Source organism: Mus caroli, unplaced genomic scaffold (assembly GCF_978045245.1).
Source record: "Mus caroli unplaced genomic scaffold, Mus_caroli_1 scaffold_11, whole genome shotgun sequence".
Taxonomy (NCBI): Eukaryota; Metazoa; Chordata; class Mammalia; order Rodentia; family Muridae; genus Mus; species Mus caroli.
In genome coordinates, this window is record NW_028227266.1 from 61477272 (window position 1) to 61501437 (window position 24166).

The 24166-nt window shown below is 41.3% G+C and overlaps 1 protein-coding gene across 2 annotated transcripts in view; it reads right to left on the reverse strand.

Annotated features, from left to right (window-relative positions):
- Pias1 (protein inhibitor of activated STAT 1) overlaps positions 1–24166 on the reverse strand; it is a 110754-nt gene that overhangs the window by 22457 nt on the left and 64131 nt on the right. For both annotated transcript variants that reach the window (XM_085844694.1, XM_021171432.3), the window contains exons 3-7: positions 19212–19296; positions 18922–18969; positions 15867–15957; positions 14942–15076; positions 9857–9962 (exon numbers count right to left, since the gene is read on the reverse strand). In XM_085844694.1, the coding sequence (XP_085700820.1) occupies positions 9857–9962; positions 14942–15076; positions 15867–15957; positions 18922–18969; positions 19212–19296 (465 nt within the window). The remainder of the gene's footprint in view (positions 1–9856; positions 9963–14941; positions 15077–15866; positions 15958–18921; positions 18970–19211; positions 19297–24166) is intronic.

Consider the following 24166-nt stretch of genomic DNA (forward strand, 5'->3'; position numbering starts at 1 on the left):
ACTCTGTGGTCTTTAGCAAGTCAGTCTGCCTCTTCCGCTAATGTTATTTACAGTAAATCTAGAAGTCACACCAGACACTCGCTCCAACTTCCTATAATCTTCAAAGGAGGTACTAATATTTTTACTTTCCATGGCTATTCTTTTATTGTCCTCCAGTTTACTATAAAAGATTCTTTATATTTCCCATGTATGGCAATTTGAGTAAGAATGCTCCCTTGCTTGCCTGGGACTGGCACTATTTGAGAAGGATTTGGAGGTGTGGCCTTGTTGGAGGAGGTGTGTCACTGGGGGTGGGCTTTGAGGTTTCAAAAACCCAAGCCAAGGCCCAGTCTCTCGCTTGCTCTCTCTCTGCCTACAGATCAGGATTTAGCTCTCTGGTAATGCTCCAGCATGTGCCCTTCATGCTCCCTGCCGTGATGACAATGGAGTAAGCCTCTGAAACCCTAAGTCCCCAGTTAAATGCTTCTTTTTATAAGAGTCGCCTCAGTCATGGTGTCTCTCCACAGCAATAGATCCCTGACTAAGACAACGTGTAAACCTGCAGCAGCAGCTACCTCTGATGACAGGAACCAACATAAACACTGAGTCAGGAAATATCCAGAGAAAATAGTCTAAAAATCTTAGAAACAGGGGCCTTAGAGCAGTTGTAAGTATAACCAAGCACAGTTTCAGAGATGTTGCACAATAATTATGACCACAATGCTAACATGGGAAGCACAAACTGATAGGCAGAGGTCTGTGCTGACTGCCACTCACAGAACTAAGAAGCCAGGCTTTACGAAATATGTGATCACACCGTGTGGTTTGGAATTTTTAGATGGCCCAAGTTTTGGACAGTCTACTGAACGGTTGTCTCACATTAGGGAATCTTAACATAGAAGCACATCTGAGTTACATCTGGAACATTCTATTTTGTAACTGATCACATTAGACTGGGGAAGAGGGACATGAATGGGTGGTTTAAAAAGCTCCACATAGGGGCTGGAGAATAGCTCAGTGGTTAAGCGCAGCAGCTGCTCTTCCAGGACCCACAACCACATGGTGGCTCACAATCATCTATGAGATCTGGTGCCCTCTTCTGGTATACAGGAATACATGTAAACAAACATTGTAAATAAATAAATCCACACAGATTCTGATGTCAGATTAAGACATTATTTTGTAGACTGGAAATCTGAAGTTTTCAAAGTCTGTATGTATTTCTTATTCTTAGGTTGACTTTCATATCCCCAAAGCCATAAAACCTCTGGACTTTAGTTTGGAAAATAAAGTCATCAAGACACTATAATATCAACAAATGTAAATTAGGAAGTTATTTATCCAACCTTAGCTAATCCTTCCTTATAAAATAATTTGAAAGAACATTAACTTAATTATTGTACCAGGAGGATTGCTATAAGACCAGAACACCCTGGTCTATAGAGTGAATTCCAGGATAGCCAGGGCTACAGTATAAGATCCCGTCACAAGACAAAACAAAATCCCAATTAACAATAACAAAACCCAACTCCCTCCTCCCCCGTAAAAACAAGTAGCTGTGTCTCTGAGGATGTCTGAGAAGAGACTGGCATGTGAGTTCATGAACTAGGGACAGAAGAGCAGTCCTCAACATGTAAGGGAGCTGGCAAGTGAGGAGGACACAACAGAAAACATCCTGGAACGTAGCCTCTGGTTTTAGTATTCACCTCAGCACCCCAGGGCTCTCAGCCATCATCACTGGTTTCTCTGAGCCTTCAGACTTGTGCTCAGCCATGCTTTCCTGCTTTCCCCAGCTTGCAGATGGCACTGTGGAACTTCTCGGCCTCCAAAATCAAGTAAGGCAGTTCCTCTATTATTTTTTCCCTCGCAGTCTTTCCATTTTTACCCTCCTGGTTCTCACTTGCTCTAGAGAATCCTGAGTGAGACACCATCCACTCTACACTCCTTTACCTACTGGCCCAGCGGGCACCTCCTACACAGTAATGGGAATAGTAACTGTCTGAGCTTTGGGCAAACTTGTACTTAATGCAGCAACAGCATAATATCGGCCTTGAAATCTAAACTCCATGGTCACAGAGGAGGTCACACTGAGTAGGCAGGCAGTAAGAGAACAGTTCCCTGAGTCACAAAGTCACTTTAGTAACTTTTTTCATAACTTGGTAAATAAGAATAACAGTTATCTCACAGCACTGGATTAAATGAGTTTAACCCAATGAAGAATGTATTAAACTACCTAATATTATATTTAATCAATGCTAGCAATTCTTACTGAAAATAATTTGCATGCTCCCTCTCTCTTGGAGATAAGGATTTTTAAATTACATTTGTGGATTTCTATTACAACAAGCAGACAGACAGAAATCTCCTTTGCTATATATAATAGACCAAATCCTACTCTTATGAAAATATATTTTTTACATGTGAGCCAGTGCAGCTCAGTTACTCCAGACTGAGGGTTTCAATCTATCCCATAACCTATCAGTTATCTTTACTCCCAAGGGTTGCAGGGTAAGGCCATGGTTAACAGGTGGAACATCCGGCAGCTCCTGAAGGAAAATGGCTAGCTGATCTGCTGCACTGGAATATCAGATAAAAAGGTTGTGTGAACCAGTGTGTGCAGTAATAGCATCTGTCACACAGAAATCTCATTTATTAAGTTACTATGGCCAATGCTAACACAACCAGTCTTACAGAGGTAGTGAAATAATCTTCCCAGAGGCTGTTATAAGGAGTGATAGAAGGGAACACATTTCCTGAGAAACAGTTTTGTTACCAACTGAGCTACTTAGAACATGGGTTAAAAAGTCTGGATTACCCGCCCCCCCCCCCCCTTTGGTTTTTCGAGACAGGGTTTCTCTGTGTAGCCTTGGCTGTCCTGGAACTCACTCTGTAGACCAGGCTGGCCTCGAACTCAGAAATTTGCCTGCCTCTGCCTCCCAAGTGCACCACCACATCCGGCTCTGGGATTCTTTTTAAACTGAAGAAAACTACTAACTTTACTATATTCTTAATGTAAATTTGTAATAAAGCAGATCTTGCAATTAGGGACTGAACCTTGTGCCTGCTAAGCAAGCCAGTGCTCTCCTATTGAGCTCTGCGCTCAGTCATTCCCTGGTAAAGATACCTTCAAATTCTGCTAGGGTCTTAACTGGACTAGACCTCTAGATGAACCTGGGGAACTGGCATACAGTCATGCTGAGTCTTCTGCTCTACTTCCATCATGGCTTCTCAATCTACCTCAGGTCTTCTGCTGGGTTTCTCATAGTTTTCAGCATCTATACTCTATACATGTTTTATGCCACTTCTCTAAGGATGCATAACTGTCTGAATGACAACACTGTTAGTAATGCATTAATAACAAATACAATTCAGTTATATAAATTGATCACAGATTTTCCAACTCATGACTCATGTATTTTTTCTAGCAGTTTCTTTAGTTAGTCCTTGGGACTTTTTTCTGTGTAAATAATCTGCAAATAAAGACAATAGTTTCTGAATCCCTCATCTTTATCTTTTTTTTTCCTTGTTGTGCTGGTTAGGACCTCTAGGGTAATGCTAGGCATGGTATTCTAACTTTATTCACAGTCTTAGAAGATTCAAGTTTTTTAACACTAATTATTATTATTTTTTTAAAGATTTATTTATTTATTTATTTATTATATGTAAGTACACTGTAGCTGTCTTCAGACACTCCAGAAGAGGGCGCCAGATCTCGTTACAGATGGTTGTGAGCCACCATGTGGTTGCTGGGAATTGAACTCTGGACCTTCGGAAGAGCAGTCGGGTGCTCTTACCCACTGAGCCATCTCACCAGCCCCCGTTAACACTAATTATGATATTAACTAAAGCTTGTTTTTGTAAATGTTTTGTAATATTGAGGCAGTTCCTTTCTTGTTCCATTAATATTTTGCTGAGAGTTTCTTTATCGGGAATAGATGTGAAATTTAGCCACCTGCCTCTTCTGCATCTTTGGAGATAGGCTAGCCTGGTCTACAGAGTGAGTTCCAGGACAGCCAGGGCTACACAGAGAAACCCTGTCTCGAAAAACAACAACAACAACAACAAAAAAAAAACCACCAACAAAAAAAACCCAAACAAACCAAAAAACCCTCCCAAAAAAGCAGGGAGACTGTTTTCAAAGCTTGCTAAGAAGCTGTAGTTATTGAAAATGTGGCCAACAGAAGTGTCCAGAAATAGGTTTATATACTTATGATCAATCAGCTTTTGATAAAAAGCCAAAAGAAATTAAATGAAGGAAAAAATACTCCTTTTAAAGCAACATTGTTGAAACAGTTGGATAACAAGGAGGCTTTTCCCACCTCAAGCAAAGCTCTGCACCCCACTAAGAACTCTGCCCTATGAGCTGTGTTCTGCGGTGCTAAGAGTCCTACTCCATGAACACAGTTACAGCTAGCTCTATATAAAAGTCATCTTGCTATTGAGTCCCTGTTCTTATGAGCTACCAGTGTTAGTCATGAGACTATACTAAATAAACTGAAACAGAGAATGTGAAATTCAGGGCTTTAGTTACACTAGTCACATTTATGTTCAAGAGCCATACAGCTGCTGGTGACCACCACAGAACCGCACAGTTGCTTCAGACTGCTGTACTTGATGGCACTGTTCTGGGTTGTAACTGTTTGACTTCTCTCCCGCATGAACTTCAGAATACTTTAATTCAGTCTTTTAGAATTTTAAAGCTGAAAACAACTAAGCATACTAAGCTTAACATTCTATTATAGCCAGAAAACAAAAGGCTTGAAGCCTGGTTTTCACTGTACATTTCTTTTTTTTTTTTAAAGATTTATTTATTTATTATATGTAAGTACACTGTAGCTGTCTTCAGACACTCCAGAAGAGGGAGTCAGATCTCCTTACGGATGGTTGTGAGCCACCATGTGGTTGCTGGGATTTGAACGCTGGACCTTCGGAAGAGCAGTCGGGTGCTCTTACCCACTGAGCCATCTCACCAGCCCCCTGTACATTTCTTTTTATGAGTTAACACCAACCACTGAGCATAGAAGCATATCTACCCTCTTAACAAGTGGGAAGTTGCGGCAGAAGATTACAAATATGATGTCACAAACTACAACAATAACAACTAAATGTGAGAGTTTATTATGTGTCAAGGTAATGTGTCAGTGAGGACGCCAAGAGAACTGAGATGAGCCAGCAGGAGCAAAAGGTGCTTAATGAGGTCCCCACACTGATGGGCGTCTGGAGACCCTGGGGGTCTGGGAAACAGAGGACCCCTGGAGCAAGGCAGCAGAAGCAGCTAGAATGTTTGAGGCAGAGAGAACACTCCAGCACTGATGGGGAATGGGAGGGAGGAAGGGATGGAGGGAGGGAGAAAATATGGAGTGCTTTTGCGATGGACAGGGTTATACATCGCACTAATGAAGCTGGAGGTTTTATTCCATTGGTGTTAGGAGTTCAGAGGATGAAAGAGGATGGTAAGATTAGATGTGTGCCACTAAGTTAGGCTGCTACTAGGAAAAAGACAAGAAAAGCCAATAAAGAAAAGAAATACTTAAATATGTCACTTAGGACTGAGGTTCTAAAGATAAAGACAAAATGTAAGGATTCAAATGAGGGCAATGGCAGAAGATAGATTTAAGAAATGTTTAGGTTGTCAGTTGGCAAATCTAGAGGATTCTTAAATTCTTGACTCTGATAAGCAAAACCATGTTTAGGTCAAGATAGCCTATGGAATCTGAAGCTAGAGGAGAGACCTGAATGAAGATTTGTATTTGGAGGTTAGCACAAGTTTAAGCAGAAACAGTAGATGTGAAGGCAGGACAGCATGGAATTCCAAGGAACATTTACAATATACTCCCACCTGAGCTCCTAGGGTCTCACTCCTTAGCCCTGGCTGGCCTCTTAACTCAGTCTACCTATGCCTCCCTCTACTGGGATTAAAGGCTACTATGCCCAACATTAGGAAGCTTCTCTCTAAGAGTCCACAGAAGGTAGGTGGGTGAGGTCAGAAGAAGGAGGAGACAATTTCAAGGAGAAAGAGGTTGATATCAAATGCAGCTGAACATCTGGGGTAGAAATGTCTTAGCCAGAGCAGTGACATCAGCACTGTGGTCACTTGCTACCATGCCCAGCAAGAAGCAAAGTTTTAAAGTATGAGAAAGACTTATCACAAGAGCTGTCAGTTAATAGCTGAGGAGACAAGAGGGACTAGAAATTTGAGTAGAAGACAGTGAGGTGGCCAGCTCCTGCAGTGCATGCAGTGTCTGAGCATTGTCGCCTGTGCACTCACATCTCAAACAGCACATTTCAGAGAGGGCAGTCAGCTCCTTCACAGTCTCACCTTTCAAATACCATTTCTTCAGAAAACAGCACTGACGTAGTATACAGTGCTTGAGAACACAGGCCAGTGAGGTACTCAGTAGGCTAAGGTAGTTGGTGCACAGCCCTGTTTGACCTGAGTGTTCAGTCCCTGGAACACATGCAAAGGTGGGAAGAGAGAACGGACCCCCATAGCTGTTCTCTGACTTCCACCCCAACACACTAACACACATACACTCTCTCACACAATAACAACAAACTGGTTGTCTTTAAGTGAGAGGTTCCTAACTGCTTCCAGGTATTGGAATTGCCCCTCCTTGCTCCTCCTCTAGCTGATGATCAGACCGCCCAACTCTGTTAAGATAGTGTCGTTCTCTGGGGAAGAACCCTTTGATAGATTTCTACTACATGGACCTCTTACAGCACCTATGAATTTACAGTCTCCCCACCATACCCTGGCTCTTCTCATCCTTTTATATACTCTAGTTTCTTTGGCCGTTTCCCTCGATATATCCCCTTCCTATTCTGGGGCTTAAGAACAGCTTTTCCTCTTCTCCCAACTTCTACTACTGTCCTCCGTATCCCAGAGCAGGATAGAGAACTAGATCCCTGTGGTGTCTTTTCAGAGTTCCCTGTCTTCCTTCTTAAAAGCACATTTCAAAACTGTAACTCATTAGTGACTTAGGTCTGTCTTTCCCATCAGATTGTACACTTTTGGGATGTATGGAGAAGGTGTGGTCTTGTGTAATGCTGTCCTGGTATTCCTAGAACATAGCAGATTCTTCATTTCCTGAATGAAAATACAGAACTCACTTCATTTTTGACATCTTGGTTGTGAGCTTTTACTGGCTGAACCATCTCTCCAGCCCACAGAATGTATTTTCTCAATGAAAAGTCTGAATTCTAAATACTAACAAACTTAAACAACATTATCACATATGGACTTGACTAACAAAACTGCCAGCAGACCTTCCTTACAAGGTTAAGAATGACTTATAATCAACATAATTGTAAGCAAAGTTCATGCTTCAAACATTCCTGAGAAGTTTCAGTTTTGCATAACTTACTTATTTTCTTTTTTTTTTTTTTTAAGATTTATTTATTTATTATATGTGAGTACACTGTAGCTGTCTTCAGACACTCCGGAAGAGGGCTTTAGATCTTTTGTTACTGATGGTTGTGAGTCACCATGTGGTTGCTGGGATTTGAACTCCGGACCTTCGGAAGAGTAGTCGGTGCTCTTAACCGCTGAGCCATTTCACCAGGCCCCCTTTGCATAACTTTTAAAATAGTATTTTAATTACATAATTTTTGGAAAAGCTATTTCTTTACAGGTGATATAGAGGCAAATGCCTTTATAGTCAACTGAAATATATTTCTTTTTGCTTTGTTTTTTCTTTTTTTTTTCTCTTTTTTTTTTTTTTTTTGGTTTTTCGAGACAGGGTTTCTCTGTATAGCCCTGGCTGTCCTGGAGCTCACTTTGTAGACCAGGCTGGCCTCGAACTCAGAAATCCGCCTGCCTCTGCCTCCCGAGTGCTGGGATTAAAGGCGTGCGCCACCACGCCCGGCTTGCTTTGTTTTTTCAAGGCAGGATTTATTCTGTGTAACCCTGGCTGTCCTGGAACTTGTTCTGTAGTCCAGGCTGGCCTCAAACTTACAGAGATCTGCCTGCCCCTGTCTCTGCTTCCTGAGTGTTGGCATTAAAGATGTTTGTCACCACACCCAGCCTGAAATATATTTAATACTGGTAGAATCCAACTAATACTCTATTCATCCACTTGGCCAGTAAGGATGAGAAAGCAGAACTTCCATAAAACTCCCACTCAGATAGCAGGGCAGAGAGATGCGAAGTAAGTAGCTTGGCAATTAGGCAGTCTTGCTGTGTAATGGTAGCTGGACAGGTTCCTAGAAACTCCAATTCAGGCCCTCCTGATAGAACCTTCAGAGCACTCTAGCTGCAAGTGTAGAAGAATCAAAAGCCTATACAAGCAGCCTACTTTGTTGTTAAATCCAAAAGCTTCATCTGCCTTCTTCTGTGTATTTGTCTTTTTCCCCACAGTTACCACACAATTCCAGGTTTTCTGACTAGCTGCGATCTAGTAATGCACGGCAAGAATAAAGACTCAGTCAGGGATAACTCCATCGAGGCTTTGAAAAAAGAAGGATGCCTCTCTTGCACATTCCCTCCAGGCAGATGTCTACCCCGTCTTCTCTTGTCAGGACCCTTTCTTTCTTGTCTCCGACTCATGATGCCTCCATTTCCTTAGACCCACAAATGATGCTTTCATTTTAGCTCCAATTTTGACTCTTAGTTCAAATGATCCTCCTGCCTCAGCCCACCGAGTAGCTAGGGATACAGGTGTGTACCGCCATACCCAGCTATTTGCATTTTCAAAAAAGGATCCTTTCAGTACTGAAAAAGACCTCCAGTGAACTATCTCAGGTGTTCTGTTTGCCAGGGATAGTGAGATCTTCTAGTTTGGACACTCTGCAACAGAAACAGGGTGGAGAAAGGCCAGGAGCTGTGTTGCAGGGGAGCTATGAGGAAGCTGGCCTTAGTATCTTAATTCTTCCCACCAGAGTGTGGGAACAAATCTGATTAACAACAAATCTGAGAACGAGCTGCTATTAGTAAGTCATCTTAAGAGCTTCCCATGCAGGTTCAGCGTGTGGCAGTTTAGCCTGTAAGCCCAGCACATGAAGCAGGAGGATCACAGCAAGTTTGAAGCCGGCCTAAGGTACAGAATCAAGGTCAGCCATCATGTTCCTGAGTGCAATGCGCTGCTTCCTAAGCACCAAACCTCTACCTCCAAATTCTCCTCCAAGGAGCCCACACCTCTGGAGCAGGGAGTGGAGGAAGAACTTAGCCCACCTCGTTAGAAAAGCACCGATGCTCAAAACCTGAAGCCAGGAAGTCCACTTTTAGATCTTACATTTTCATTTTAATACATTAAATGAAACATTCAAAGGGGAGCTGTGTGTGTGTGTGAGATTGCACAGATCAAATTCTCAAAAAATACTCTTTAAAAATCACGTGTAACAAACCTATCATTACAAACAAGGATAAGAAGACACCAAGAAATGAAGAACTATGCCCAAGGTAACATTCATGTTTGCCACTTGACTGACTTTTGACTTTGGTAAAAGCAAGGGGACAGTCATCATATAATTCTGTGTATTTTTCCTGGGTCTAAAATATTCTTGAAAACCGTAATAACATTCTTGGAATTCATGCCAAGATTTCCTTTCCATCTCCTAAAATTCCTTAAACATTGATTTTAAGACACTGTAAAAAAAAATACTGTGTTCAAGAAGTAACCTTACAAAGTAAATATTAAGATCTGTAAAACACAGATCATTAAATATAGTTCATGGCAAAGACATTAAAACTGCCCTTAGATCTTAATTTACAAGCTCACAATACTAGGTTCTTGGAGTTTGTAATCCTCTATAACAACAGGCTCTGGTAAACAAAACAAAACCCAAAGAAACACTAGAATTTGAGTTGAGAAAAAAACCACTACTCTAACCTTAACAAGATAGTTTAGCTACATATATGAATTAAGTTTATCATACGTACTTAAAGCTCTAGAATGATCCGGATTCCTTATTCCCTTTGCTCGTAACCTCTGAAGAAGAACTGTTGAGGACAACTGTTTTACAAGATATACTGCCATGGAATAGGTCTGGAAAAAAAAAAGATGTAGAAAACCAATCACATATTTAAGTAAACAGCATATCTATTTAACCCACAGCAACAGGGAAGGAAAACTAACACTTCTTGTAGCACCTACTGTGTGTCAAGCACTATCCTAGGTATTTCTGTGAATCCTGATTTATAGGCTGCTGAGGTGGTTAGAAACTAAGTTTGTGTGTGTGGCTGAGAAGACTAAGGTAGAAAGGTAAAGAAACTACCCTAACTGTGGCACCCCAGTGCCAAGCTGAGGATGCCAGCCCAGTGCTTTTGCTTTACTCCACCACGTACTTGAAGGTAATAGATTTAAGGCTCTAACATGAAAGAACACTATTAAAACTAAATATAAACTAGGGCCCTTAAGATGTTGAAGGTATCATAAACTGTACTCAATAGGTAACACACACTCTAAAAAGTAGTAGCTATTAGACATCACCATGGAGTGGGCTTCCAGTCTACGCACTTAGTGCCTCACTACACCTACATCTTCCTAGATCTTAAAGACACTTGATTTGGGCCATGCAGACGTCAAGCAGTGGAACAGTAAAGAAGGCTGCACAGAGAAGCTCTGCTTGAAGACGAGCAGGACACCCAATGCCTATAAGGACTCCCTGAGAAGGTGGTGTGAGAAGCAGCTAGCAAGCCAAGATGAGTGAAGGGTGCATGGCTGGAAAAGAGGAAGAAGAAAAAAAGGCCAAGACTATGAGGGAGGAGAGGGGAAGGTCTGAAGGATCTCTTTGGTTAGGGTGTGATGGGATTAAGCAGATCAAGACACTTGAAAGAAGTGAGAAAACAGTCTTCAAACAGTTTACAATGCACTCCTGATATATACTACAGATGTCCTTTTAACTTAAGTCTATGGTCTGTAGGGGAGAAAAAGATACTGCTCTATTCTGAAGGGCTGATGAAACTGCGGCACAGATTATACACTATGCTTATGATCATGTGACTGCTGGGATGGCCCAGGCAGTAGAAACTAGGAAGAAAGGGGAAGAATGCCAGAAGGCAGTGCTGAGTGAGCAAGTTCCATTAAGTCTTCAACACATCAGAGTTTATTAGAACATCCTAGCCTAACCCCACGAACATTCCAATCCATTCATCCACACCCCCTCCACCCCCCCAGAGTTAGGGTCTGAAGCAAGGGCCTCATCCACTCAGAAGGCACTGTGCCATGGAGCTTTTTTCCCAGCACTAGTTCTACGTCTTTACACTTAGTAACAAAGGGACACACCCTCCAGCACCCCTCAACAGCTACACTTCCTGTCAAGTTCTCATATGTTTTCTGGGTGGGGAAACAAACTGAGTCGCAAACAGCAAACTTACTTTCATTAGAGCACATTCCACAGTATTGTAATGAGGGAGGTACAAGTTTACAATGTCCCTACATTTAAAGCACACAATTTACTAATCTAATTCAGAAGAAAAGAGTTTTTTTTAGGAAGAAACCCTAACCTTGTTCACCATCACTCCAAACAGAAACTGGAGAGATGCTAATCAACATTGTGAGATTCTGGACTGACAGCTTCAACCTTCAACCTTGGAATTACACCCAGGACTTTCTATTAGTATTTATGATGAGATAAAAACAAACAAACAAACAAACAAAAAACTTCCAAAACCAAGTTCAGTGAAACGGTACGTGTGCTCTAGTTGAAACATGTAACCAGAGAGGAAACCAGACGCTGCAGGAGTGCCAGGAGTGAAGTCCCACTTGTACCAGTGTCACAGGAGACACTGCACACAAAGACACCAAACCAACAGCAGCTAGTCAGTGTGTCTGCCAGCCAGCCCTAAGGTACCACCTAGGCCCCAACTATTTGTATGTCATCTCTAATTGTTCATTTTGTCTGTACTTTTGCAACATTTATAAAATTGTTTAAGTCTGTAAGATACTTTCTCCATAATCCAAACAATGTCCTCTGTTCCCCTTTTACAGTAGTGTTCAAATAATTCCACCATTCACAGTGAGAGTTTAATAAATGTTAAATACAGTGCCACAGAGTAGAACAAGAAGTTACAATATGCTTCTCTCCTTCAAGAACTGTGTGGAGTCTACTTAATTTCTTTGAAGAGACATATCTCTTCCTCCTTTTCACCTCCTCTTCCAAGGGGGTCAAAACTTCTTTCACAAGGCTTCTTCCTGTGAGTAAGGCAACCCTTCTACTAGGTAATTACAGCCTTGTTTCTACTTTGTACTTTTAGGCAGAATCTCACGAAGTTACATAGGCCAGCCTAGAACTGATTGGGCTGGTTTTAATTTTGAGATTCTCTTGCTTCAACCTCCTAAGCAGCTGGAATTATACCCCTGCAGCCCAGGCCAGGTGATCAAGTATCTCTGTATAACAGAGTGAGACATTCTGCACACACTTTTCAGAGTATCCTCACAAGCTGAATTAAACTAGTGATTTTAAAATAATGTAATTATAGTCATCTGAGATTCACAAAAATAATTTTGTTTCTACCTTTTAAAGATTTATTTAAATTTTATGTATAAAAGAATAGCAGAGGAATTACGGATGCAGGACAGCTATCCCACCTATGGACTCACTGAGCAGCGTCGAGGAGAATCTGAGCAAATGGACAACTATGGCTCCTGGGACTGAAACCACTACAGATTACTATTAAAATCCTCCAGTTGCCCTACTCATCTGTGACTCTCAAGAAATCTTACTGAGTCTGAGAAAGACCTAGAAGCAAAGTGTGGAAGGTGTGTGGTTAAGAAATTCCACAGTTCATATGTGGCGAAATACTGTGAAGGGGAGCTTTACAGTGTCTCATGCTAACACCTTCCTTCACCACTTGTCTCCAAGTCCCTCTCTGTAACTTCTCTCTCAGCTTATCTCAGTTCCTACCTGACAGATGTGAGAGAAATCACAAAACCAGAACTTATCTATCTCTCTAGCCCCTCCAATCATTTTACTGTCCTACTGAGGAAGCTGTCTGTCCTAGTTACTATGAGCTCCTTCAAGGATGCAATTCACTACTGACTATCCTTCTTCTAGAAGAGTCCTGCCACCATCCAGACACATTTCAGATTCTCCCTTTAAGACAAAGAACTGCCAATCTCACAGTCAGCCCCTTCATCTCATCTTCTTCTGAGTGATAGGCTTGTAATTCACAACCCTCTAGCTTACCTCCAAGCCCATCACAACTGAACACTTCTTGCTAATGTCACCTGTCAGCTCTCCATTCAAACAGTTATGTGTGTCTGTAAGTTCATTTGTATGTGCATGTGGAGGCAGACACTGACACTGGGTATCGTTCCTAATCACTGGTGCTCCTATGAATGTTTCTGTAATAACTGGCTCTGATCAGGTGACGACCGTATGATCTTGGCAACTATCCCCACTACTGAGCCCCTCTAAGGAGTGACCTCGCTTTAAATGGGAACATGGAAACTTTCTGCATATGAAGAGAAAATGCTTACCTTTGACATTCCCTACAAAGCCTTTCATGGTTGAGGCACGTCTTACTCTCCAGAAAGGTCCCTGATGCTGTTTTCACTTACTACACTTCGGTCACAGTGAAACCCTTTCAGTTGCTTGGGAAAGACAAGGATCCCTGTCTCTGGGATGCTGTATTTCCTCTGAGTGTTTCCCTATCTTTCTCCCAGTTTTACTCTCAGTCACCGCTTCCTTGGTGAATCCCTTCCCTGACCTCTCTCTCTCCTCTTTCAAGTACTTGAAAGAGGAGATACACTAAGATCACCAGCCACTGCTATCTTATAGCACTTAAACAAATGGACATTTCTTTGTGTGTACATATGAAGCCTCCAGATCTCAGGCCCCGGGAAAATAAAAATTTGTTTTCCCTACAATAGTATTATGCAGTATATAACACATAGTTGATATATATTAATTTATGGATAGGAGGGTTAACACTAAAAAGGTACAATAATTTTTAAATAAAAATTTAAAAGATTATTCTAGAAAATGAATGCTAGACTAAGAAACAGTATAGAGAAAGCTCATAAAAAGGAGCAGAATATAAAAAAATTACGTAACAATAACTACCATTTACTTCATTTACTTAGCGATATTAGAACTGGGTTCACTAACAAGTGAAAAAATAATCTCAAACAACATGAATTCCAGATGCACTAACTATCTAAAGACACACAAGGAACCTTCTTCCTATCTAGTAGCCTACTATTACCAGCCGTGGGAAGCATGCAAAGGCTGAGCATTATGGGAAGGGGAGAAGACTACAAAGCAAAAAGCTGGTTAGCATTTGGTACTATAAAAATTTAAATCTACATATAAGTAATCGCCTTTATAAAAAGCTCACAAACTGGAGACAAAGATTTGTAAGATTTAACTAAGAATGAATTCTCAATAGATTAAGCCTAGTAAGAAAACTAAGAAAAGTACAAAAGAAAAAGGAACACAGGTACAAATTTAAAATGTAAATAGTTATAAACACCAAATATGCCTACTCTTCTCAAAAACAAAAGGGGTACGACATGCTGACATTTACTTAATGCTGAAGAATTGTTTAAAGATAATAGTGTTCACATGCAAATAAACACTATAAATCAGAGAACACATTTGTACATCTTTGAGGAAAGCCATCTGTCAATGCACACAAAATTTCTCAAAATCCTTCTTGCTCTTTGGCTCAAAACTCTACTTCTGAGAATTTACTGTAAGGAAATCATCATTCATCTATGGAAAGCTACAGCTGTCAGGACAGTATTCAAAACTATACTCAACATCAGAGAACAGGCTAAATAGTGGTATATTCTTATCACCATATGATATAATCATTTAAAAAGCTGCAAAAGAATATATAATGACATAGGAAGAAGTTTATGATACTACACGGTTCAATAGAAATAGCTTAAAGATTCACCATGGGACAAAAATCCTTTTCAACTCATTTACAGTATAAGTCACATATAAACTCAGGCAAGTCATAGTGATTAACCCTTCTTTATGACAGGAAAATAGCTACAAACAAAAGCTTACTTACTCTTCCAATTTCTGCAGTCCAAGAAACAACAATGGTATTTGGTACTGTCGTGGACAATCGGACAAGTGAGGTGATATTAATTGGTCGGCTAGGTCGCTTTGGTTCCACACCGTTTTTAGTAGGTGGAAGGTAACCCTAAGGAAAAAATAAAATTAAGTTCTGCTATTCCACAATTGGTCCCATTTCTTAAACAAAACAATGTACAAAGTACAGGCTAGAAAATACAAATGATATCATTAAAAAGTAAGGAAGCAAACACTTAGTCACCCAATCTCTCCAAACAACTTACCAGCCTTGTTTAAGACTGAGAAAAATACCAGTGATAGAAATTTTTTTATTAGATATTTTCTTTATTTACATTTCAAATGTTATCCCCTTTCCTAGTTTTCCCTCCAAAAATCCCCTCCCGCTTCCCCTAGTGATAGAAATTCAAACTCTCTTAATTTAAGAATCAGAGTGAGTTCATAATGTCTTAAAGAAGTATACAAAAAACTTTTCTGAGGGGAACAAACACAGCTCCCACCCCACCCCATATAAGGCAGGTCAGCATCTCAAACCCTGCTCGCCCACAGGCACACAGTCACAGGAGTTCAGCTGCGAGACACTGATGACATGCATCCCCAAACAAAGTGTAACACAGATGCTACTATGGCTAACTCAAAATGCTACAATTTTCTCTCCATATCAAAACTGCTAACCTATGTTATCGAGCCTCACCTAGTCACATATAATGACATACAGACACACATAGAAAATGTCTCCTTGTGGTACTGGAGCTGAATTCAGCATCTTTCCAATACTAAGCAAGCACTCTATCATTGACCAAGCATCCTTAGTCCCCAAAATGATAATTAAAAACATCTAAGATGACTTATATAATAGTCACCTAGGAAATGCTAATTCAGAAATTACTTTTAGAACTTACTGGAAGGCTGCAAGGTTTTGTATTCACTTTTACACAAAGGTTGGGTGGGAAGTGATCTTCTTGTGGACAACTGGTTTCTGATAAACAAAACCTAAACGGCAAAGATTGAGTTTATTTCTTATTAAAAGATAACCTCTAACATTTTAACTTGATAGTTAACTTGAAAGATCATCAATTTTAAAACAGAAAAAGAACAAACAATAAAAAAGAATATTTTACATGAGGAATAAACATAGGTAAACAGACTTTTAAAACAAAGTTGACCATTGAACAGAGGTCTGAATTGCACAGGTGTGTGTGTGTGTGTGTGTGTGTATGTGTGTGTGTGTGTATGCAAAGGTGCACACATGTGCATAAATTTGTGATATCTTAAACAAACTGAAAGAAAAACCAGTTAGTCTAGATGTTGAAAAACATTAAGAATTTAGATAGCTTATAAATGCATAAAATATATGTAGATAATAGTAACTCTAAGTTACCACAAAATATGTATAAATCTACTACTTAGAAGTCCATTAAACTCCATAGCCGGGCGTGGTGGCGCATGCCTTTAATCCCAGCACTCGGGAGGCAGAGGCAGGCGGATTTCTGAGTTCGAGGCCAGCCTGGTCTACAAAGTGAGTTCCAGGACAGCCAAGGCTACACAGAGAAACCCTGTCTCGAAAAAAAAAAAAAAAAAAAAAAAAAAAAAGTCCATTAAACTCCATGCACACAGACCACCACACCTGGTGCCATTCCCAGTCACAGAAAAGCAAACACAAAGCTGAGATCTTAAGTGACAAGTGCACAGAACTGTGGTCCACAGAGCTTGCTGGGATTTTCCAGATGCTTCCTGTTTCTGTGCAATCAGACAGACCTTGAGCATGTGCTGGGGACAGGAAGTAATACACAATCAAGAATAACACTTATTTTTCAGTGTCTGTAAGACTGAATAGAGTGAGAACAAGGACTTCAAACCTGCACCCTGTTTCTACAGCAGTGATTACAGTGCAGTGACTGCCAGCTCCCCACTGCTCGGATTCAAGCACCTCTTCGAGTAGTCCTTCAAAACTCTAAACAGTCACAGTAAAAATGTCCTCATGTGGTTCTTGTTCATTTTCATCAAATATATCACATATACAACATGTGATAATTGGCTGTCTAGGTTATCAGTAATCAGCCATTCATAGTTAGGTTTGGGGGACAGTCCAAAGTTATATGTGGCTGGGTTTAGTGGCCACGCCTTCAATCCTAGCACCCAGAGAGTAGAAGCAGGGGAAGCTCTGTGAGTTCCAGGCCAGCCAGGGCTATGCAGCAACACCCTCTTTTGATTGAACAACCAAAAAGGTTATATATGGATTTACAACAAGGGGTGCGAGTTTGCCTCCTTATTCCTTATAAGTATAAGGAGTATTCCTCCTTATTCCTTAAGCTTAGTTGCTTAAGGCCAACAGTAAATAACTCCATCAAGTATCTGGATAAGAAGCTGTGACTACCAACCTGTACTAGTGTGCACAATGATTTTAGAATTTATTTAACTATCTTCTGAAGAAGAGTTAGAAGGTGTTAAAAACTGATTTTTTTAACTCCTAATTTTATGAAATTATAATGACTTCATGTTCTCCTTTCCTCCTGCCAATCCCTCCTAGGTACCACCCCCTTTTCCTTACTCTCTTTTAAATATATGGCCCCCCTCTCTCTTCAATCGTGTGTGTGCTTCTAAATATATAAATACAACATGCTCAATCCATATAATGCCCCTTGTATGCATATGTCCTCGAGGCCGATCACTTGGTATTGGATAACTAACTGTGTGCTCCTCCCTGGAGAAGACTGTTCTTCTTCTCAAGATTCCTTAGTTGCCTGGAGTTTTTTGTCTAGAATTGAAGAAGTCTCATGAACTTTCAAAAGGGTTCCATAGTTTACTAAACTTTTAAAAACCTGAATCAAAACAATTAAAGCATCTGTATCAAAGATCTTTCCAGAGTTGCATACAGGCTCATATGCATTACAAATCTGAGAGGAAGATACAGCATACAGTAGTTTTGATATGGCCCCTGAAACATCTTGCTGGTTCTCAGTAGAATATACTGAAAACATGATCTCAGGGCCAAAACCTCACCTTCAAGACCAAGTCAGTCAAAAGAGCCAAGGGTTTACCTCGCTACTAAAGAACCAAAGATGCTGAGTAGCCACAGCTTGGTGCTACTTTTGCAGAAAATAGAACACTATTTTAAAAACTCACAAAACATTAATTTTTACATTAAATGAACACTCTTTTGGAAAAATCAAGGATTTCTACAAAAATTGTGGCTTCTCATCCTACTGACTAACCTTTACTGAGGTAGAGAGCTGGACAGTTAGCTCAGTGGTTAAGAACACTGGCTCCTATTGCAACAGACCAGGGCCTGCCACATGCAGCTCACCTGTCTATAACTTCAGTTCTAGGGCTTCTGACACCCTCACACAGACACAAGAAGGCAAAACACCAATACACATAAAATAAAAATTAAAAAAACCCTTATAAAAAAAAGAAAAGAAAAAAATTTCTTAGATGCCCTCAGAAGCAATGAAAGAGCCTAGAAACAAAACTTGACAAGTGGTGTCTGCAAGCCTGTGTGTTGGTATGCTTCTGTACATTTCGGAGAACTTCCATGTGGGTTCTAAATTAGGGCATGTTAAATTACAAGTGAAACAGGATGGGGTAGGCTGGAGTATCTGGTGTTTGTGTGTGAGACTGCAGACTGCTGTGCTGTGCTGTCCTCTCTGCCTCTGTTAGAGAAAGCAGAGCTGAACTTAGAAAGATCCTCCTGCACTAGCTCAAGGGCCCATGCGACCACAACCGCCCAAAAGCTGATACTTCAAGTGTCTATCAGATGCAGCTTCCGGACTACCAGGAGCACCGCTAAGGAGAAGACCCAAATGGTCAACAAGCAGAGTCTCTCAGGGTGCTTTCTCTTCCTAGGTAGCTCACTCAATATCTGCAATACATTTGTTGAGGAGATTATTTTAAAAATTAATTTTTAAGGAACACTCTATTATAAAAGTTGAATATATATTATAGTCAACACTGTACCTTAATTGGACCTGCACTGTGAAGTCACATTTGGTCCCAGAAATATCCCTAAAATAGAATAAGAATAAAAGTTGTTTTTAAATATATACATGAAGACATGTCATTCTATTCCTAAGTATCAGAAATGTCAACAGTACCCATACGTGGGGGTGGTGGGGAGAGGGAGGTGGGAGGGAGGAAGGGAAAGAGCTGGGGGCGGGGGCACGGTACCTCTGCTGAAAGTTGAACACAGTTACTAGGGTAGGTTCTGGGCTTATACCAAACTGCAGGTCAGACTGAAGGTGACTTACATGGAGCTGCTGATCTGCTGCACCTGTTGTGGTGTCAAGGCAAATGCAAAACAGGTTTCCCGAAAGCGCTGGCTGTTGTCTGAAGCTGAAGAAGAGAGTTACATTTTAATAATCTTAAAGCCCATCAGTACAGACACAGCCAGAACCACATCATTAATTAACTGTATATCCTAGAGACCAGACAACAAAAGCACTGAGAATTAACAAATTTCTAGTTGTGATATATCAAAACCAAAGGCACAGAGAGGCCTGATTCCAGAAACAGCACTTCAGAACTCAAATTCAGAGAACACATAGCAAAGACCAACCAAAAGTTGTCTAATTATATACATACTCTTATAATAGCATACCAATACTAATTTCATATACAGAGTTTCTGAGCTAAGAAACAAATGTACCTGCTTTGAATCTGCACAGGTGAAACTGCATTTATTTTTGAAAGTAAATTAATCTTTCACTGCCTTCTGTTTATTTTGAGAAATAACTTGTTTGTTTTGAGAAAGGGCCTCACCATAATGCTATGCAGCAAAGGTCAACCTCAAACACAATTCTCCTGAGCCTGAAAGCTGTGATTATAGGTGTGTGCCACCACACCTGAGCACCATACATGTTTTATATACAACATCATATACAGTTTTTCATAGTCTTGGATGAGTTCACTTCTCAAAGGATCAACATATAAGTGAAACACAAGAATGAAGAACAAAAAGGATGGAGGGGGAGGGAAAAGGAAGGCAGCAAGCAGACAAGCAGCATGCGTCACTGTGGCACAAGGGATTCCCCAACTATGCTGAGATCAACAAATACGTTGGCTTTCTGAGAGACATTCCAAGACATTCAGGCACAGACATAGGCATGGCACGTGAGAGCAGGAATTTCTCTGGCCAGCCAGCTTTGCTGAACTTGAGAGCAGAGCTTCAGGTTCAGTGAAAGCCATGTCCCAAGATGGAGAGCAAATGCAAGAAGACATCTAACATTGTCTTCTGGGGTCCACATAGACAGACAGACAGACAGACAGACAGACAGACAGACAGACAGACAGACAGACACACACACACACACACACACACACACACACACACGGCGTCTGAGTGTCAAGTTCTGAACTACTATTTATTGAATAAATAGGTAAATTAAGAAATCTCAGGCTGGGGAATGTGGCTCTGTTGGTAGGTTGCTGCCTAGTTAACTCCTGTATCCCATACACTGGGTGTGGTGGCACACATCTGTACTCTCAGTACTCAAGAGGGAGAAGCTGGAAGCCCTGGAGGGCAAGGTTAGTCTCAGCTATATACTGAGTTTAAGACTATCTTGGACTACATGAGGGCCTGTCTTTCAGGGGAAAAAATTAAAACTGCACTTTTCCAAGATAATTTAATACCAAAGAATCACTAAGAGTTGTCATCATATAATTCTTGGCTCTGGGCTATCTAAGACTGCAGAGAAGCTAACTGTTGGCTAATTTCAATCTCTTGCTTAACTGGGTTTGTTCTACTTGCAAGAAACATATCAGCCACCCCAACTGCAGCATGCCTCATCGAAAAATCTGCACAACCAACAGTGGAAAAGAGCACAGGTCTAAAATTACATCTCAGTGCAGAAGCAACATCTTTTAAAGGCTAGATTTGCATTTCTACTTCATGTGTGGGGAGAGGCTTTTTCTTAAAGAATCTATCACCAAGGAACAGTTGCTAACCAGAAAAAGTTACCACAATTGTAAGTGCAGTAACAATCTGGCAATTACCAATAAACAAGGAGGGAGCATGCGGGAAGGCAAATACGGCCCTCTGTCATCAACCTTAGCAGCTAGCTTCTTTCTCAGAGTATCTTGTATGGGGATTGTTTGCCCAAGCAGGCCTGGCCCAATTTAAATCTTTGGCTCTGCTCTACAACAGTGCTAAAATAATCTCCGCCACACAAAAATTCGTATTATTCACTAGGCAAAAATTTAGACTCATTTTCAAATATATGACTGCTGTGAAGCTTCAGATGGGTACAGATTTAGAATGACAAGATGCTGGCTAAAACAACATGGCTACTTCTGTCCTATAATGACTGAAAGTCTGCAACGCTAGAGAGTCCACCCACTGGTGCCATAAAGCACAGGCCTAAAATCTGCAATGTTAGTTAGAGAGTCCACCCACTGGTACCATAAAACACTCATTATCCAGAGCAGCCATTTTTCAAGTATCAGAAAACATGGACGCCTTAACCTTCTCCATCAGCCACTTCTCTTGACACACTCTAGTCTGTGACACTGAAAAGGCTGTCATAAACTTTCATAATCGATCATAACCTTTCAAAGGCTATCATACCACACTCTTTCACAGCATATTTGTTCTAGTTCCATCATTTCTTCCTCACCGTGTCCATCCCAGAGCACAGACCATGAGGCATAGCTAAGGCGGTAGGTAATTTATGGAGAAACAAACCTGATGTTACCCACTGATATCTGTCACTCTTTGATACTCCAGATGGACCATGACAAGAACACTAACAATTACCATCTAGTGTCTCCAACCCACCTGACCACCACGAAGAAAAGCTACAAGGTCCAGCTAGTGAGGAGTAAGCTGTAAAGGTTTTATATTTGTTTGTAGCAAGTCAAGAGCCGGAACTCGGATCTACATATCTCTCACTTCCTGGTCAATTCAGAGCTGTATCATTTCATGGTGAAAAGTATGTTCTTGCTACAGAGGGAGCTCCAGGACAGACAGAGATACACAGAGAAACCCAGTCTCCAAACACACACACACACACACACACACACACACACACACACACACACACACACACGTTTGTTCTTGGACTGCAGTCAGAGTGCAGGGGTGTGGTGCTTGCAGGACTTTTGGGTTGGATTCCCAGCAGCCATAGGATCCTTATATTAGCATACAAACCTGTAAAAACTACATTTTTTTTATTTTGTTTTTTTGAGGCAGTTTTTTTCTACATAGCCCTGGCTATCCTAGAACTCACTATGTAGACCAGATCCGGAACTCAAGGATATCTGCTCACCTCTGCCTCTCAAGTGCTGGGATTAAAGGTTTGAGCCACCATGCTTTGTTGTTGTTTTTTAAAGCTGTCTTTCCATTGGTTGCTTTGGGAGGGAAGACAGACTCAGTCTGCACCCAAACTTGGATCCTTTTCCTTCAGTCTGTCCAGTGCTGGGGTTTTAGACAGAAATGTCTGTGCTCAGCTTCCACTGTTCTTTTAACATGATGTGAAAATGCTCCTTTTAATTCCTAGAGCTTTCTCTGCTTAAGCACCTCATCAGTAGGTTTCTCCATATTCATTCTTTTTTTTCAGAACAAGGCTCAAAGACACAGTTATCTAGACAGAATACCAGGCTGTGGTGTGTGTGTGTGTGTGTGTGTGTCTGTGTGTCTGTGTGTTTATGTGGACCCCAGAAGACAATGTTAGATGTCTTCTTGCATTTGGGACATGGCTTTCACTGTACCTGAAGCTCTGCTCTCAAGTTCAGCGAAGCTGGCTGGCCAGAGAAATTCCTGGGATCCACTTGTCCCCAGCCCCTCTGCTGGATTAGAGGCAGGTCTAGCCACACCTGGCTTTTTTCTGCAAACACTGGGGATTCAAAACCATGCTTATAGTCTGTGCTCTTATTCACTGAGGTACACCAAGTCCGATTAGTATGAGCTCATCCTCTTACTTGCAGCCCTCTAAGGAGCTTTGCCTCCAGGTAAAACCCGTTCCTCAGTTGTTCACTATGGTTTCTTCCTACCTAGGTAGAGAAAGTTATAAAGAAACCCAAATCTCGGGGCTGGACAGACGGCTCAGCAGTTAACACTTGTTCTTCTTCCAGAGGGGCTAAGTTTGGTTCCCAGCCTCCATATCATGCAACTACAATACAGTTTGTGACTCCAGCTCCAGAGCATCACACACTGCTGCCCCTGCAGGTACTTACACTTATATGCATAGACCCACTTTCAGATAAATATATCCACACATAATTATAACGAAAGTAATTTTTTCCATTTATTTTACTCATTTTATACCCCAATCGTAGCCACCCTCACACAGCTCCTCCCCCCATCCCCCCTTTCCCCTTCTCCTCTGAGAAGGGGGAGCTCCCAACTCCCAAGGTACCAACCCACCTTGGCACATAAAGTCACTACCAGATTAGGCATATGCTCTCCCACTGATACCAAACAAGGCAGCCTGGTTAGGGGAACAGGATCCATAGGCAGGTAGTGAAGTCAGGAACAGCCCCTGCTCCAGTTGTTGAGGAACACGCAAGCTGCACATCTGCTACATATAATGGGGGAAGGGGCCTTAGTTCAGCTCATGTATGCTCTTTGGTTGGTGGCTCAGTCTCTGGGAGCCCCCCAGGGTTACGGTTAGTTGACTCTATTGGTCTTCCTGTGGAGTTTGCTTTTTCAATCCTTCCCCCAATTCTTCTACAAGATTCCCCATAAAAGTAAATCATAAAGAAAAACAGGAAGGGAGGGAGGAAGGAAGGAAGATTGACGGACTGACCTGGAGCTTAGGAGGAGGCCTGGGTGAAATTGGGCAGTGGATAAAGGAGTGGATGAGAGCACTGGCATCTCTGGTGAGTGGAGAGAACAACTCTGGGAATGGTATCAATTAAGAAATAACAAGAGGGCTGGTGAGATGGCTCAGTGGGTAAGAGCACCCGACTGCTCTTCTGAAGGTCTGGAGTTCAAATCCCAGCAACCACATGGTGGCTCACAATCATCCGTAATGAGATCTGACTTCCTCTTTTGGAGTGTCTGAAGACAGCTACAGTGTACTTACATATAATAAATAAATAAGTAAATCTTAAAAAAATAAAAAGAATTAACAAGAAATGAGATGAAAAGCAGGAGACACAATTTAAAAAACAAAACAAAACTGTGTTCAATGAACCATATTCATTAGGACAGAAGAGAATGGGCTGGAGGAGCAGCCACCAAAGAACTGAGCAAACACAAGGACAG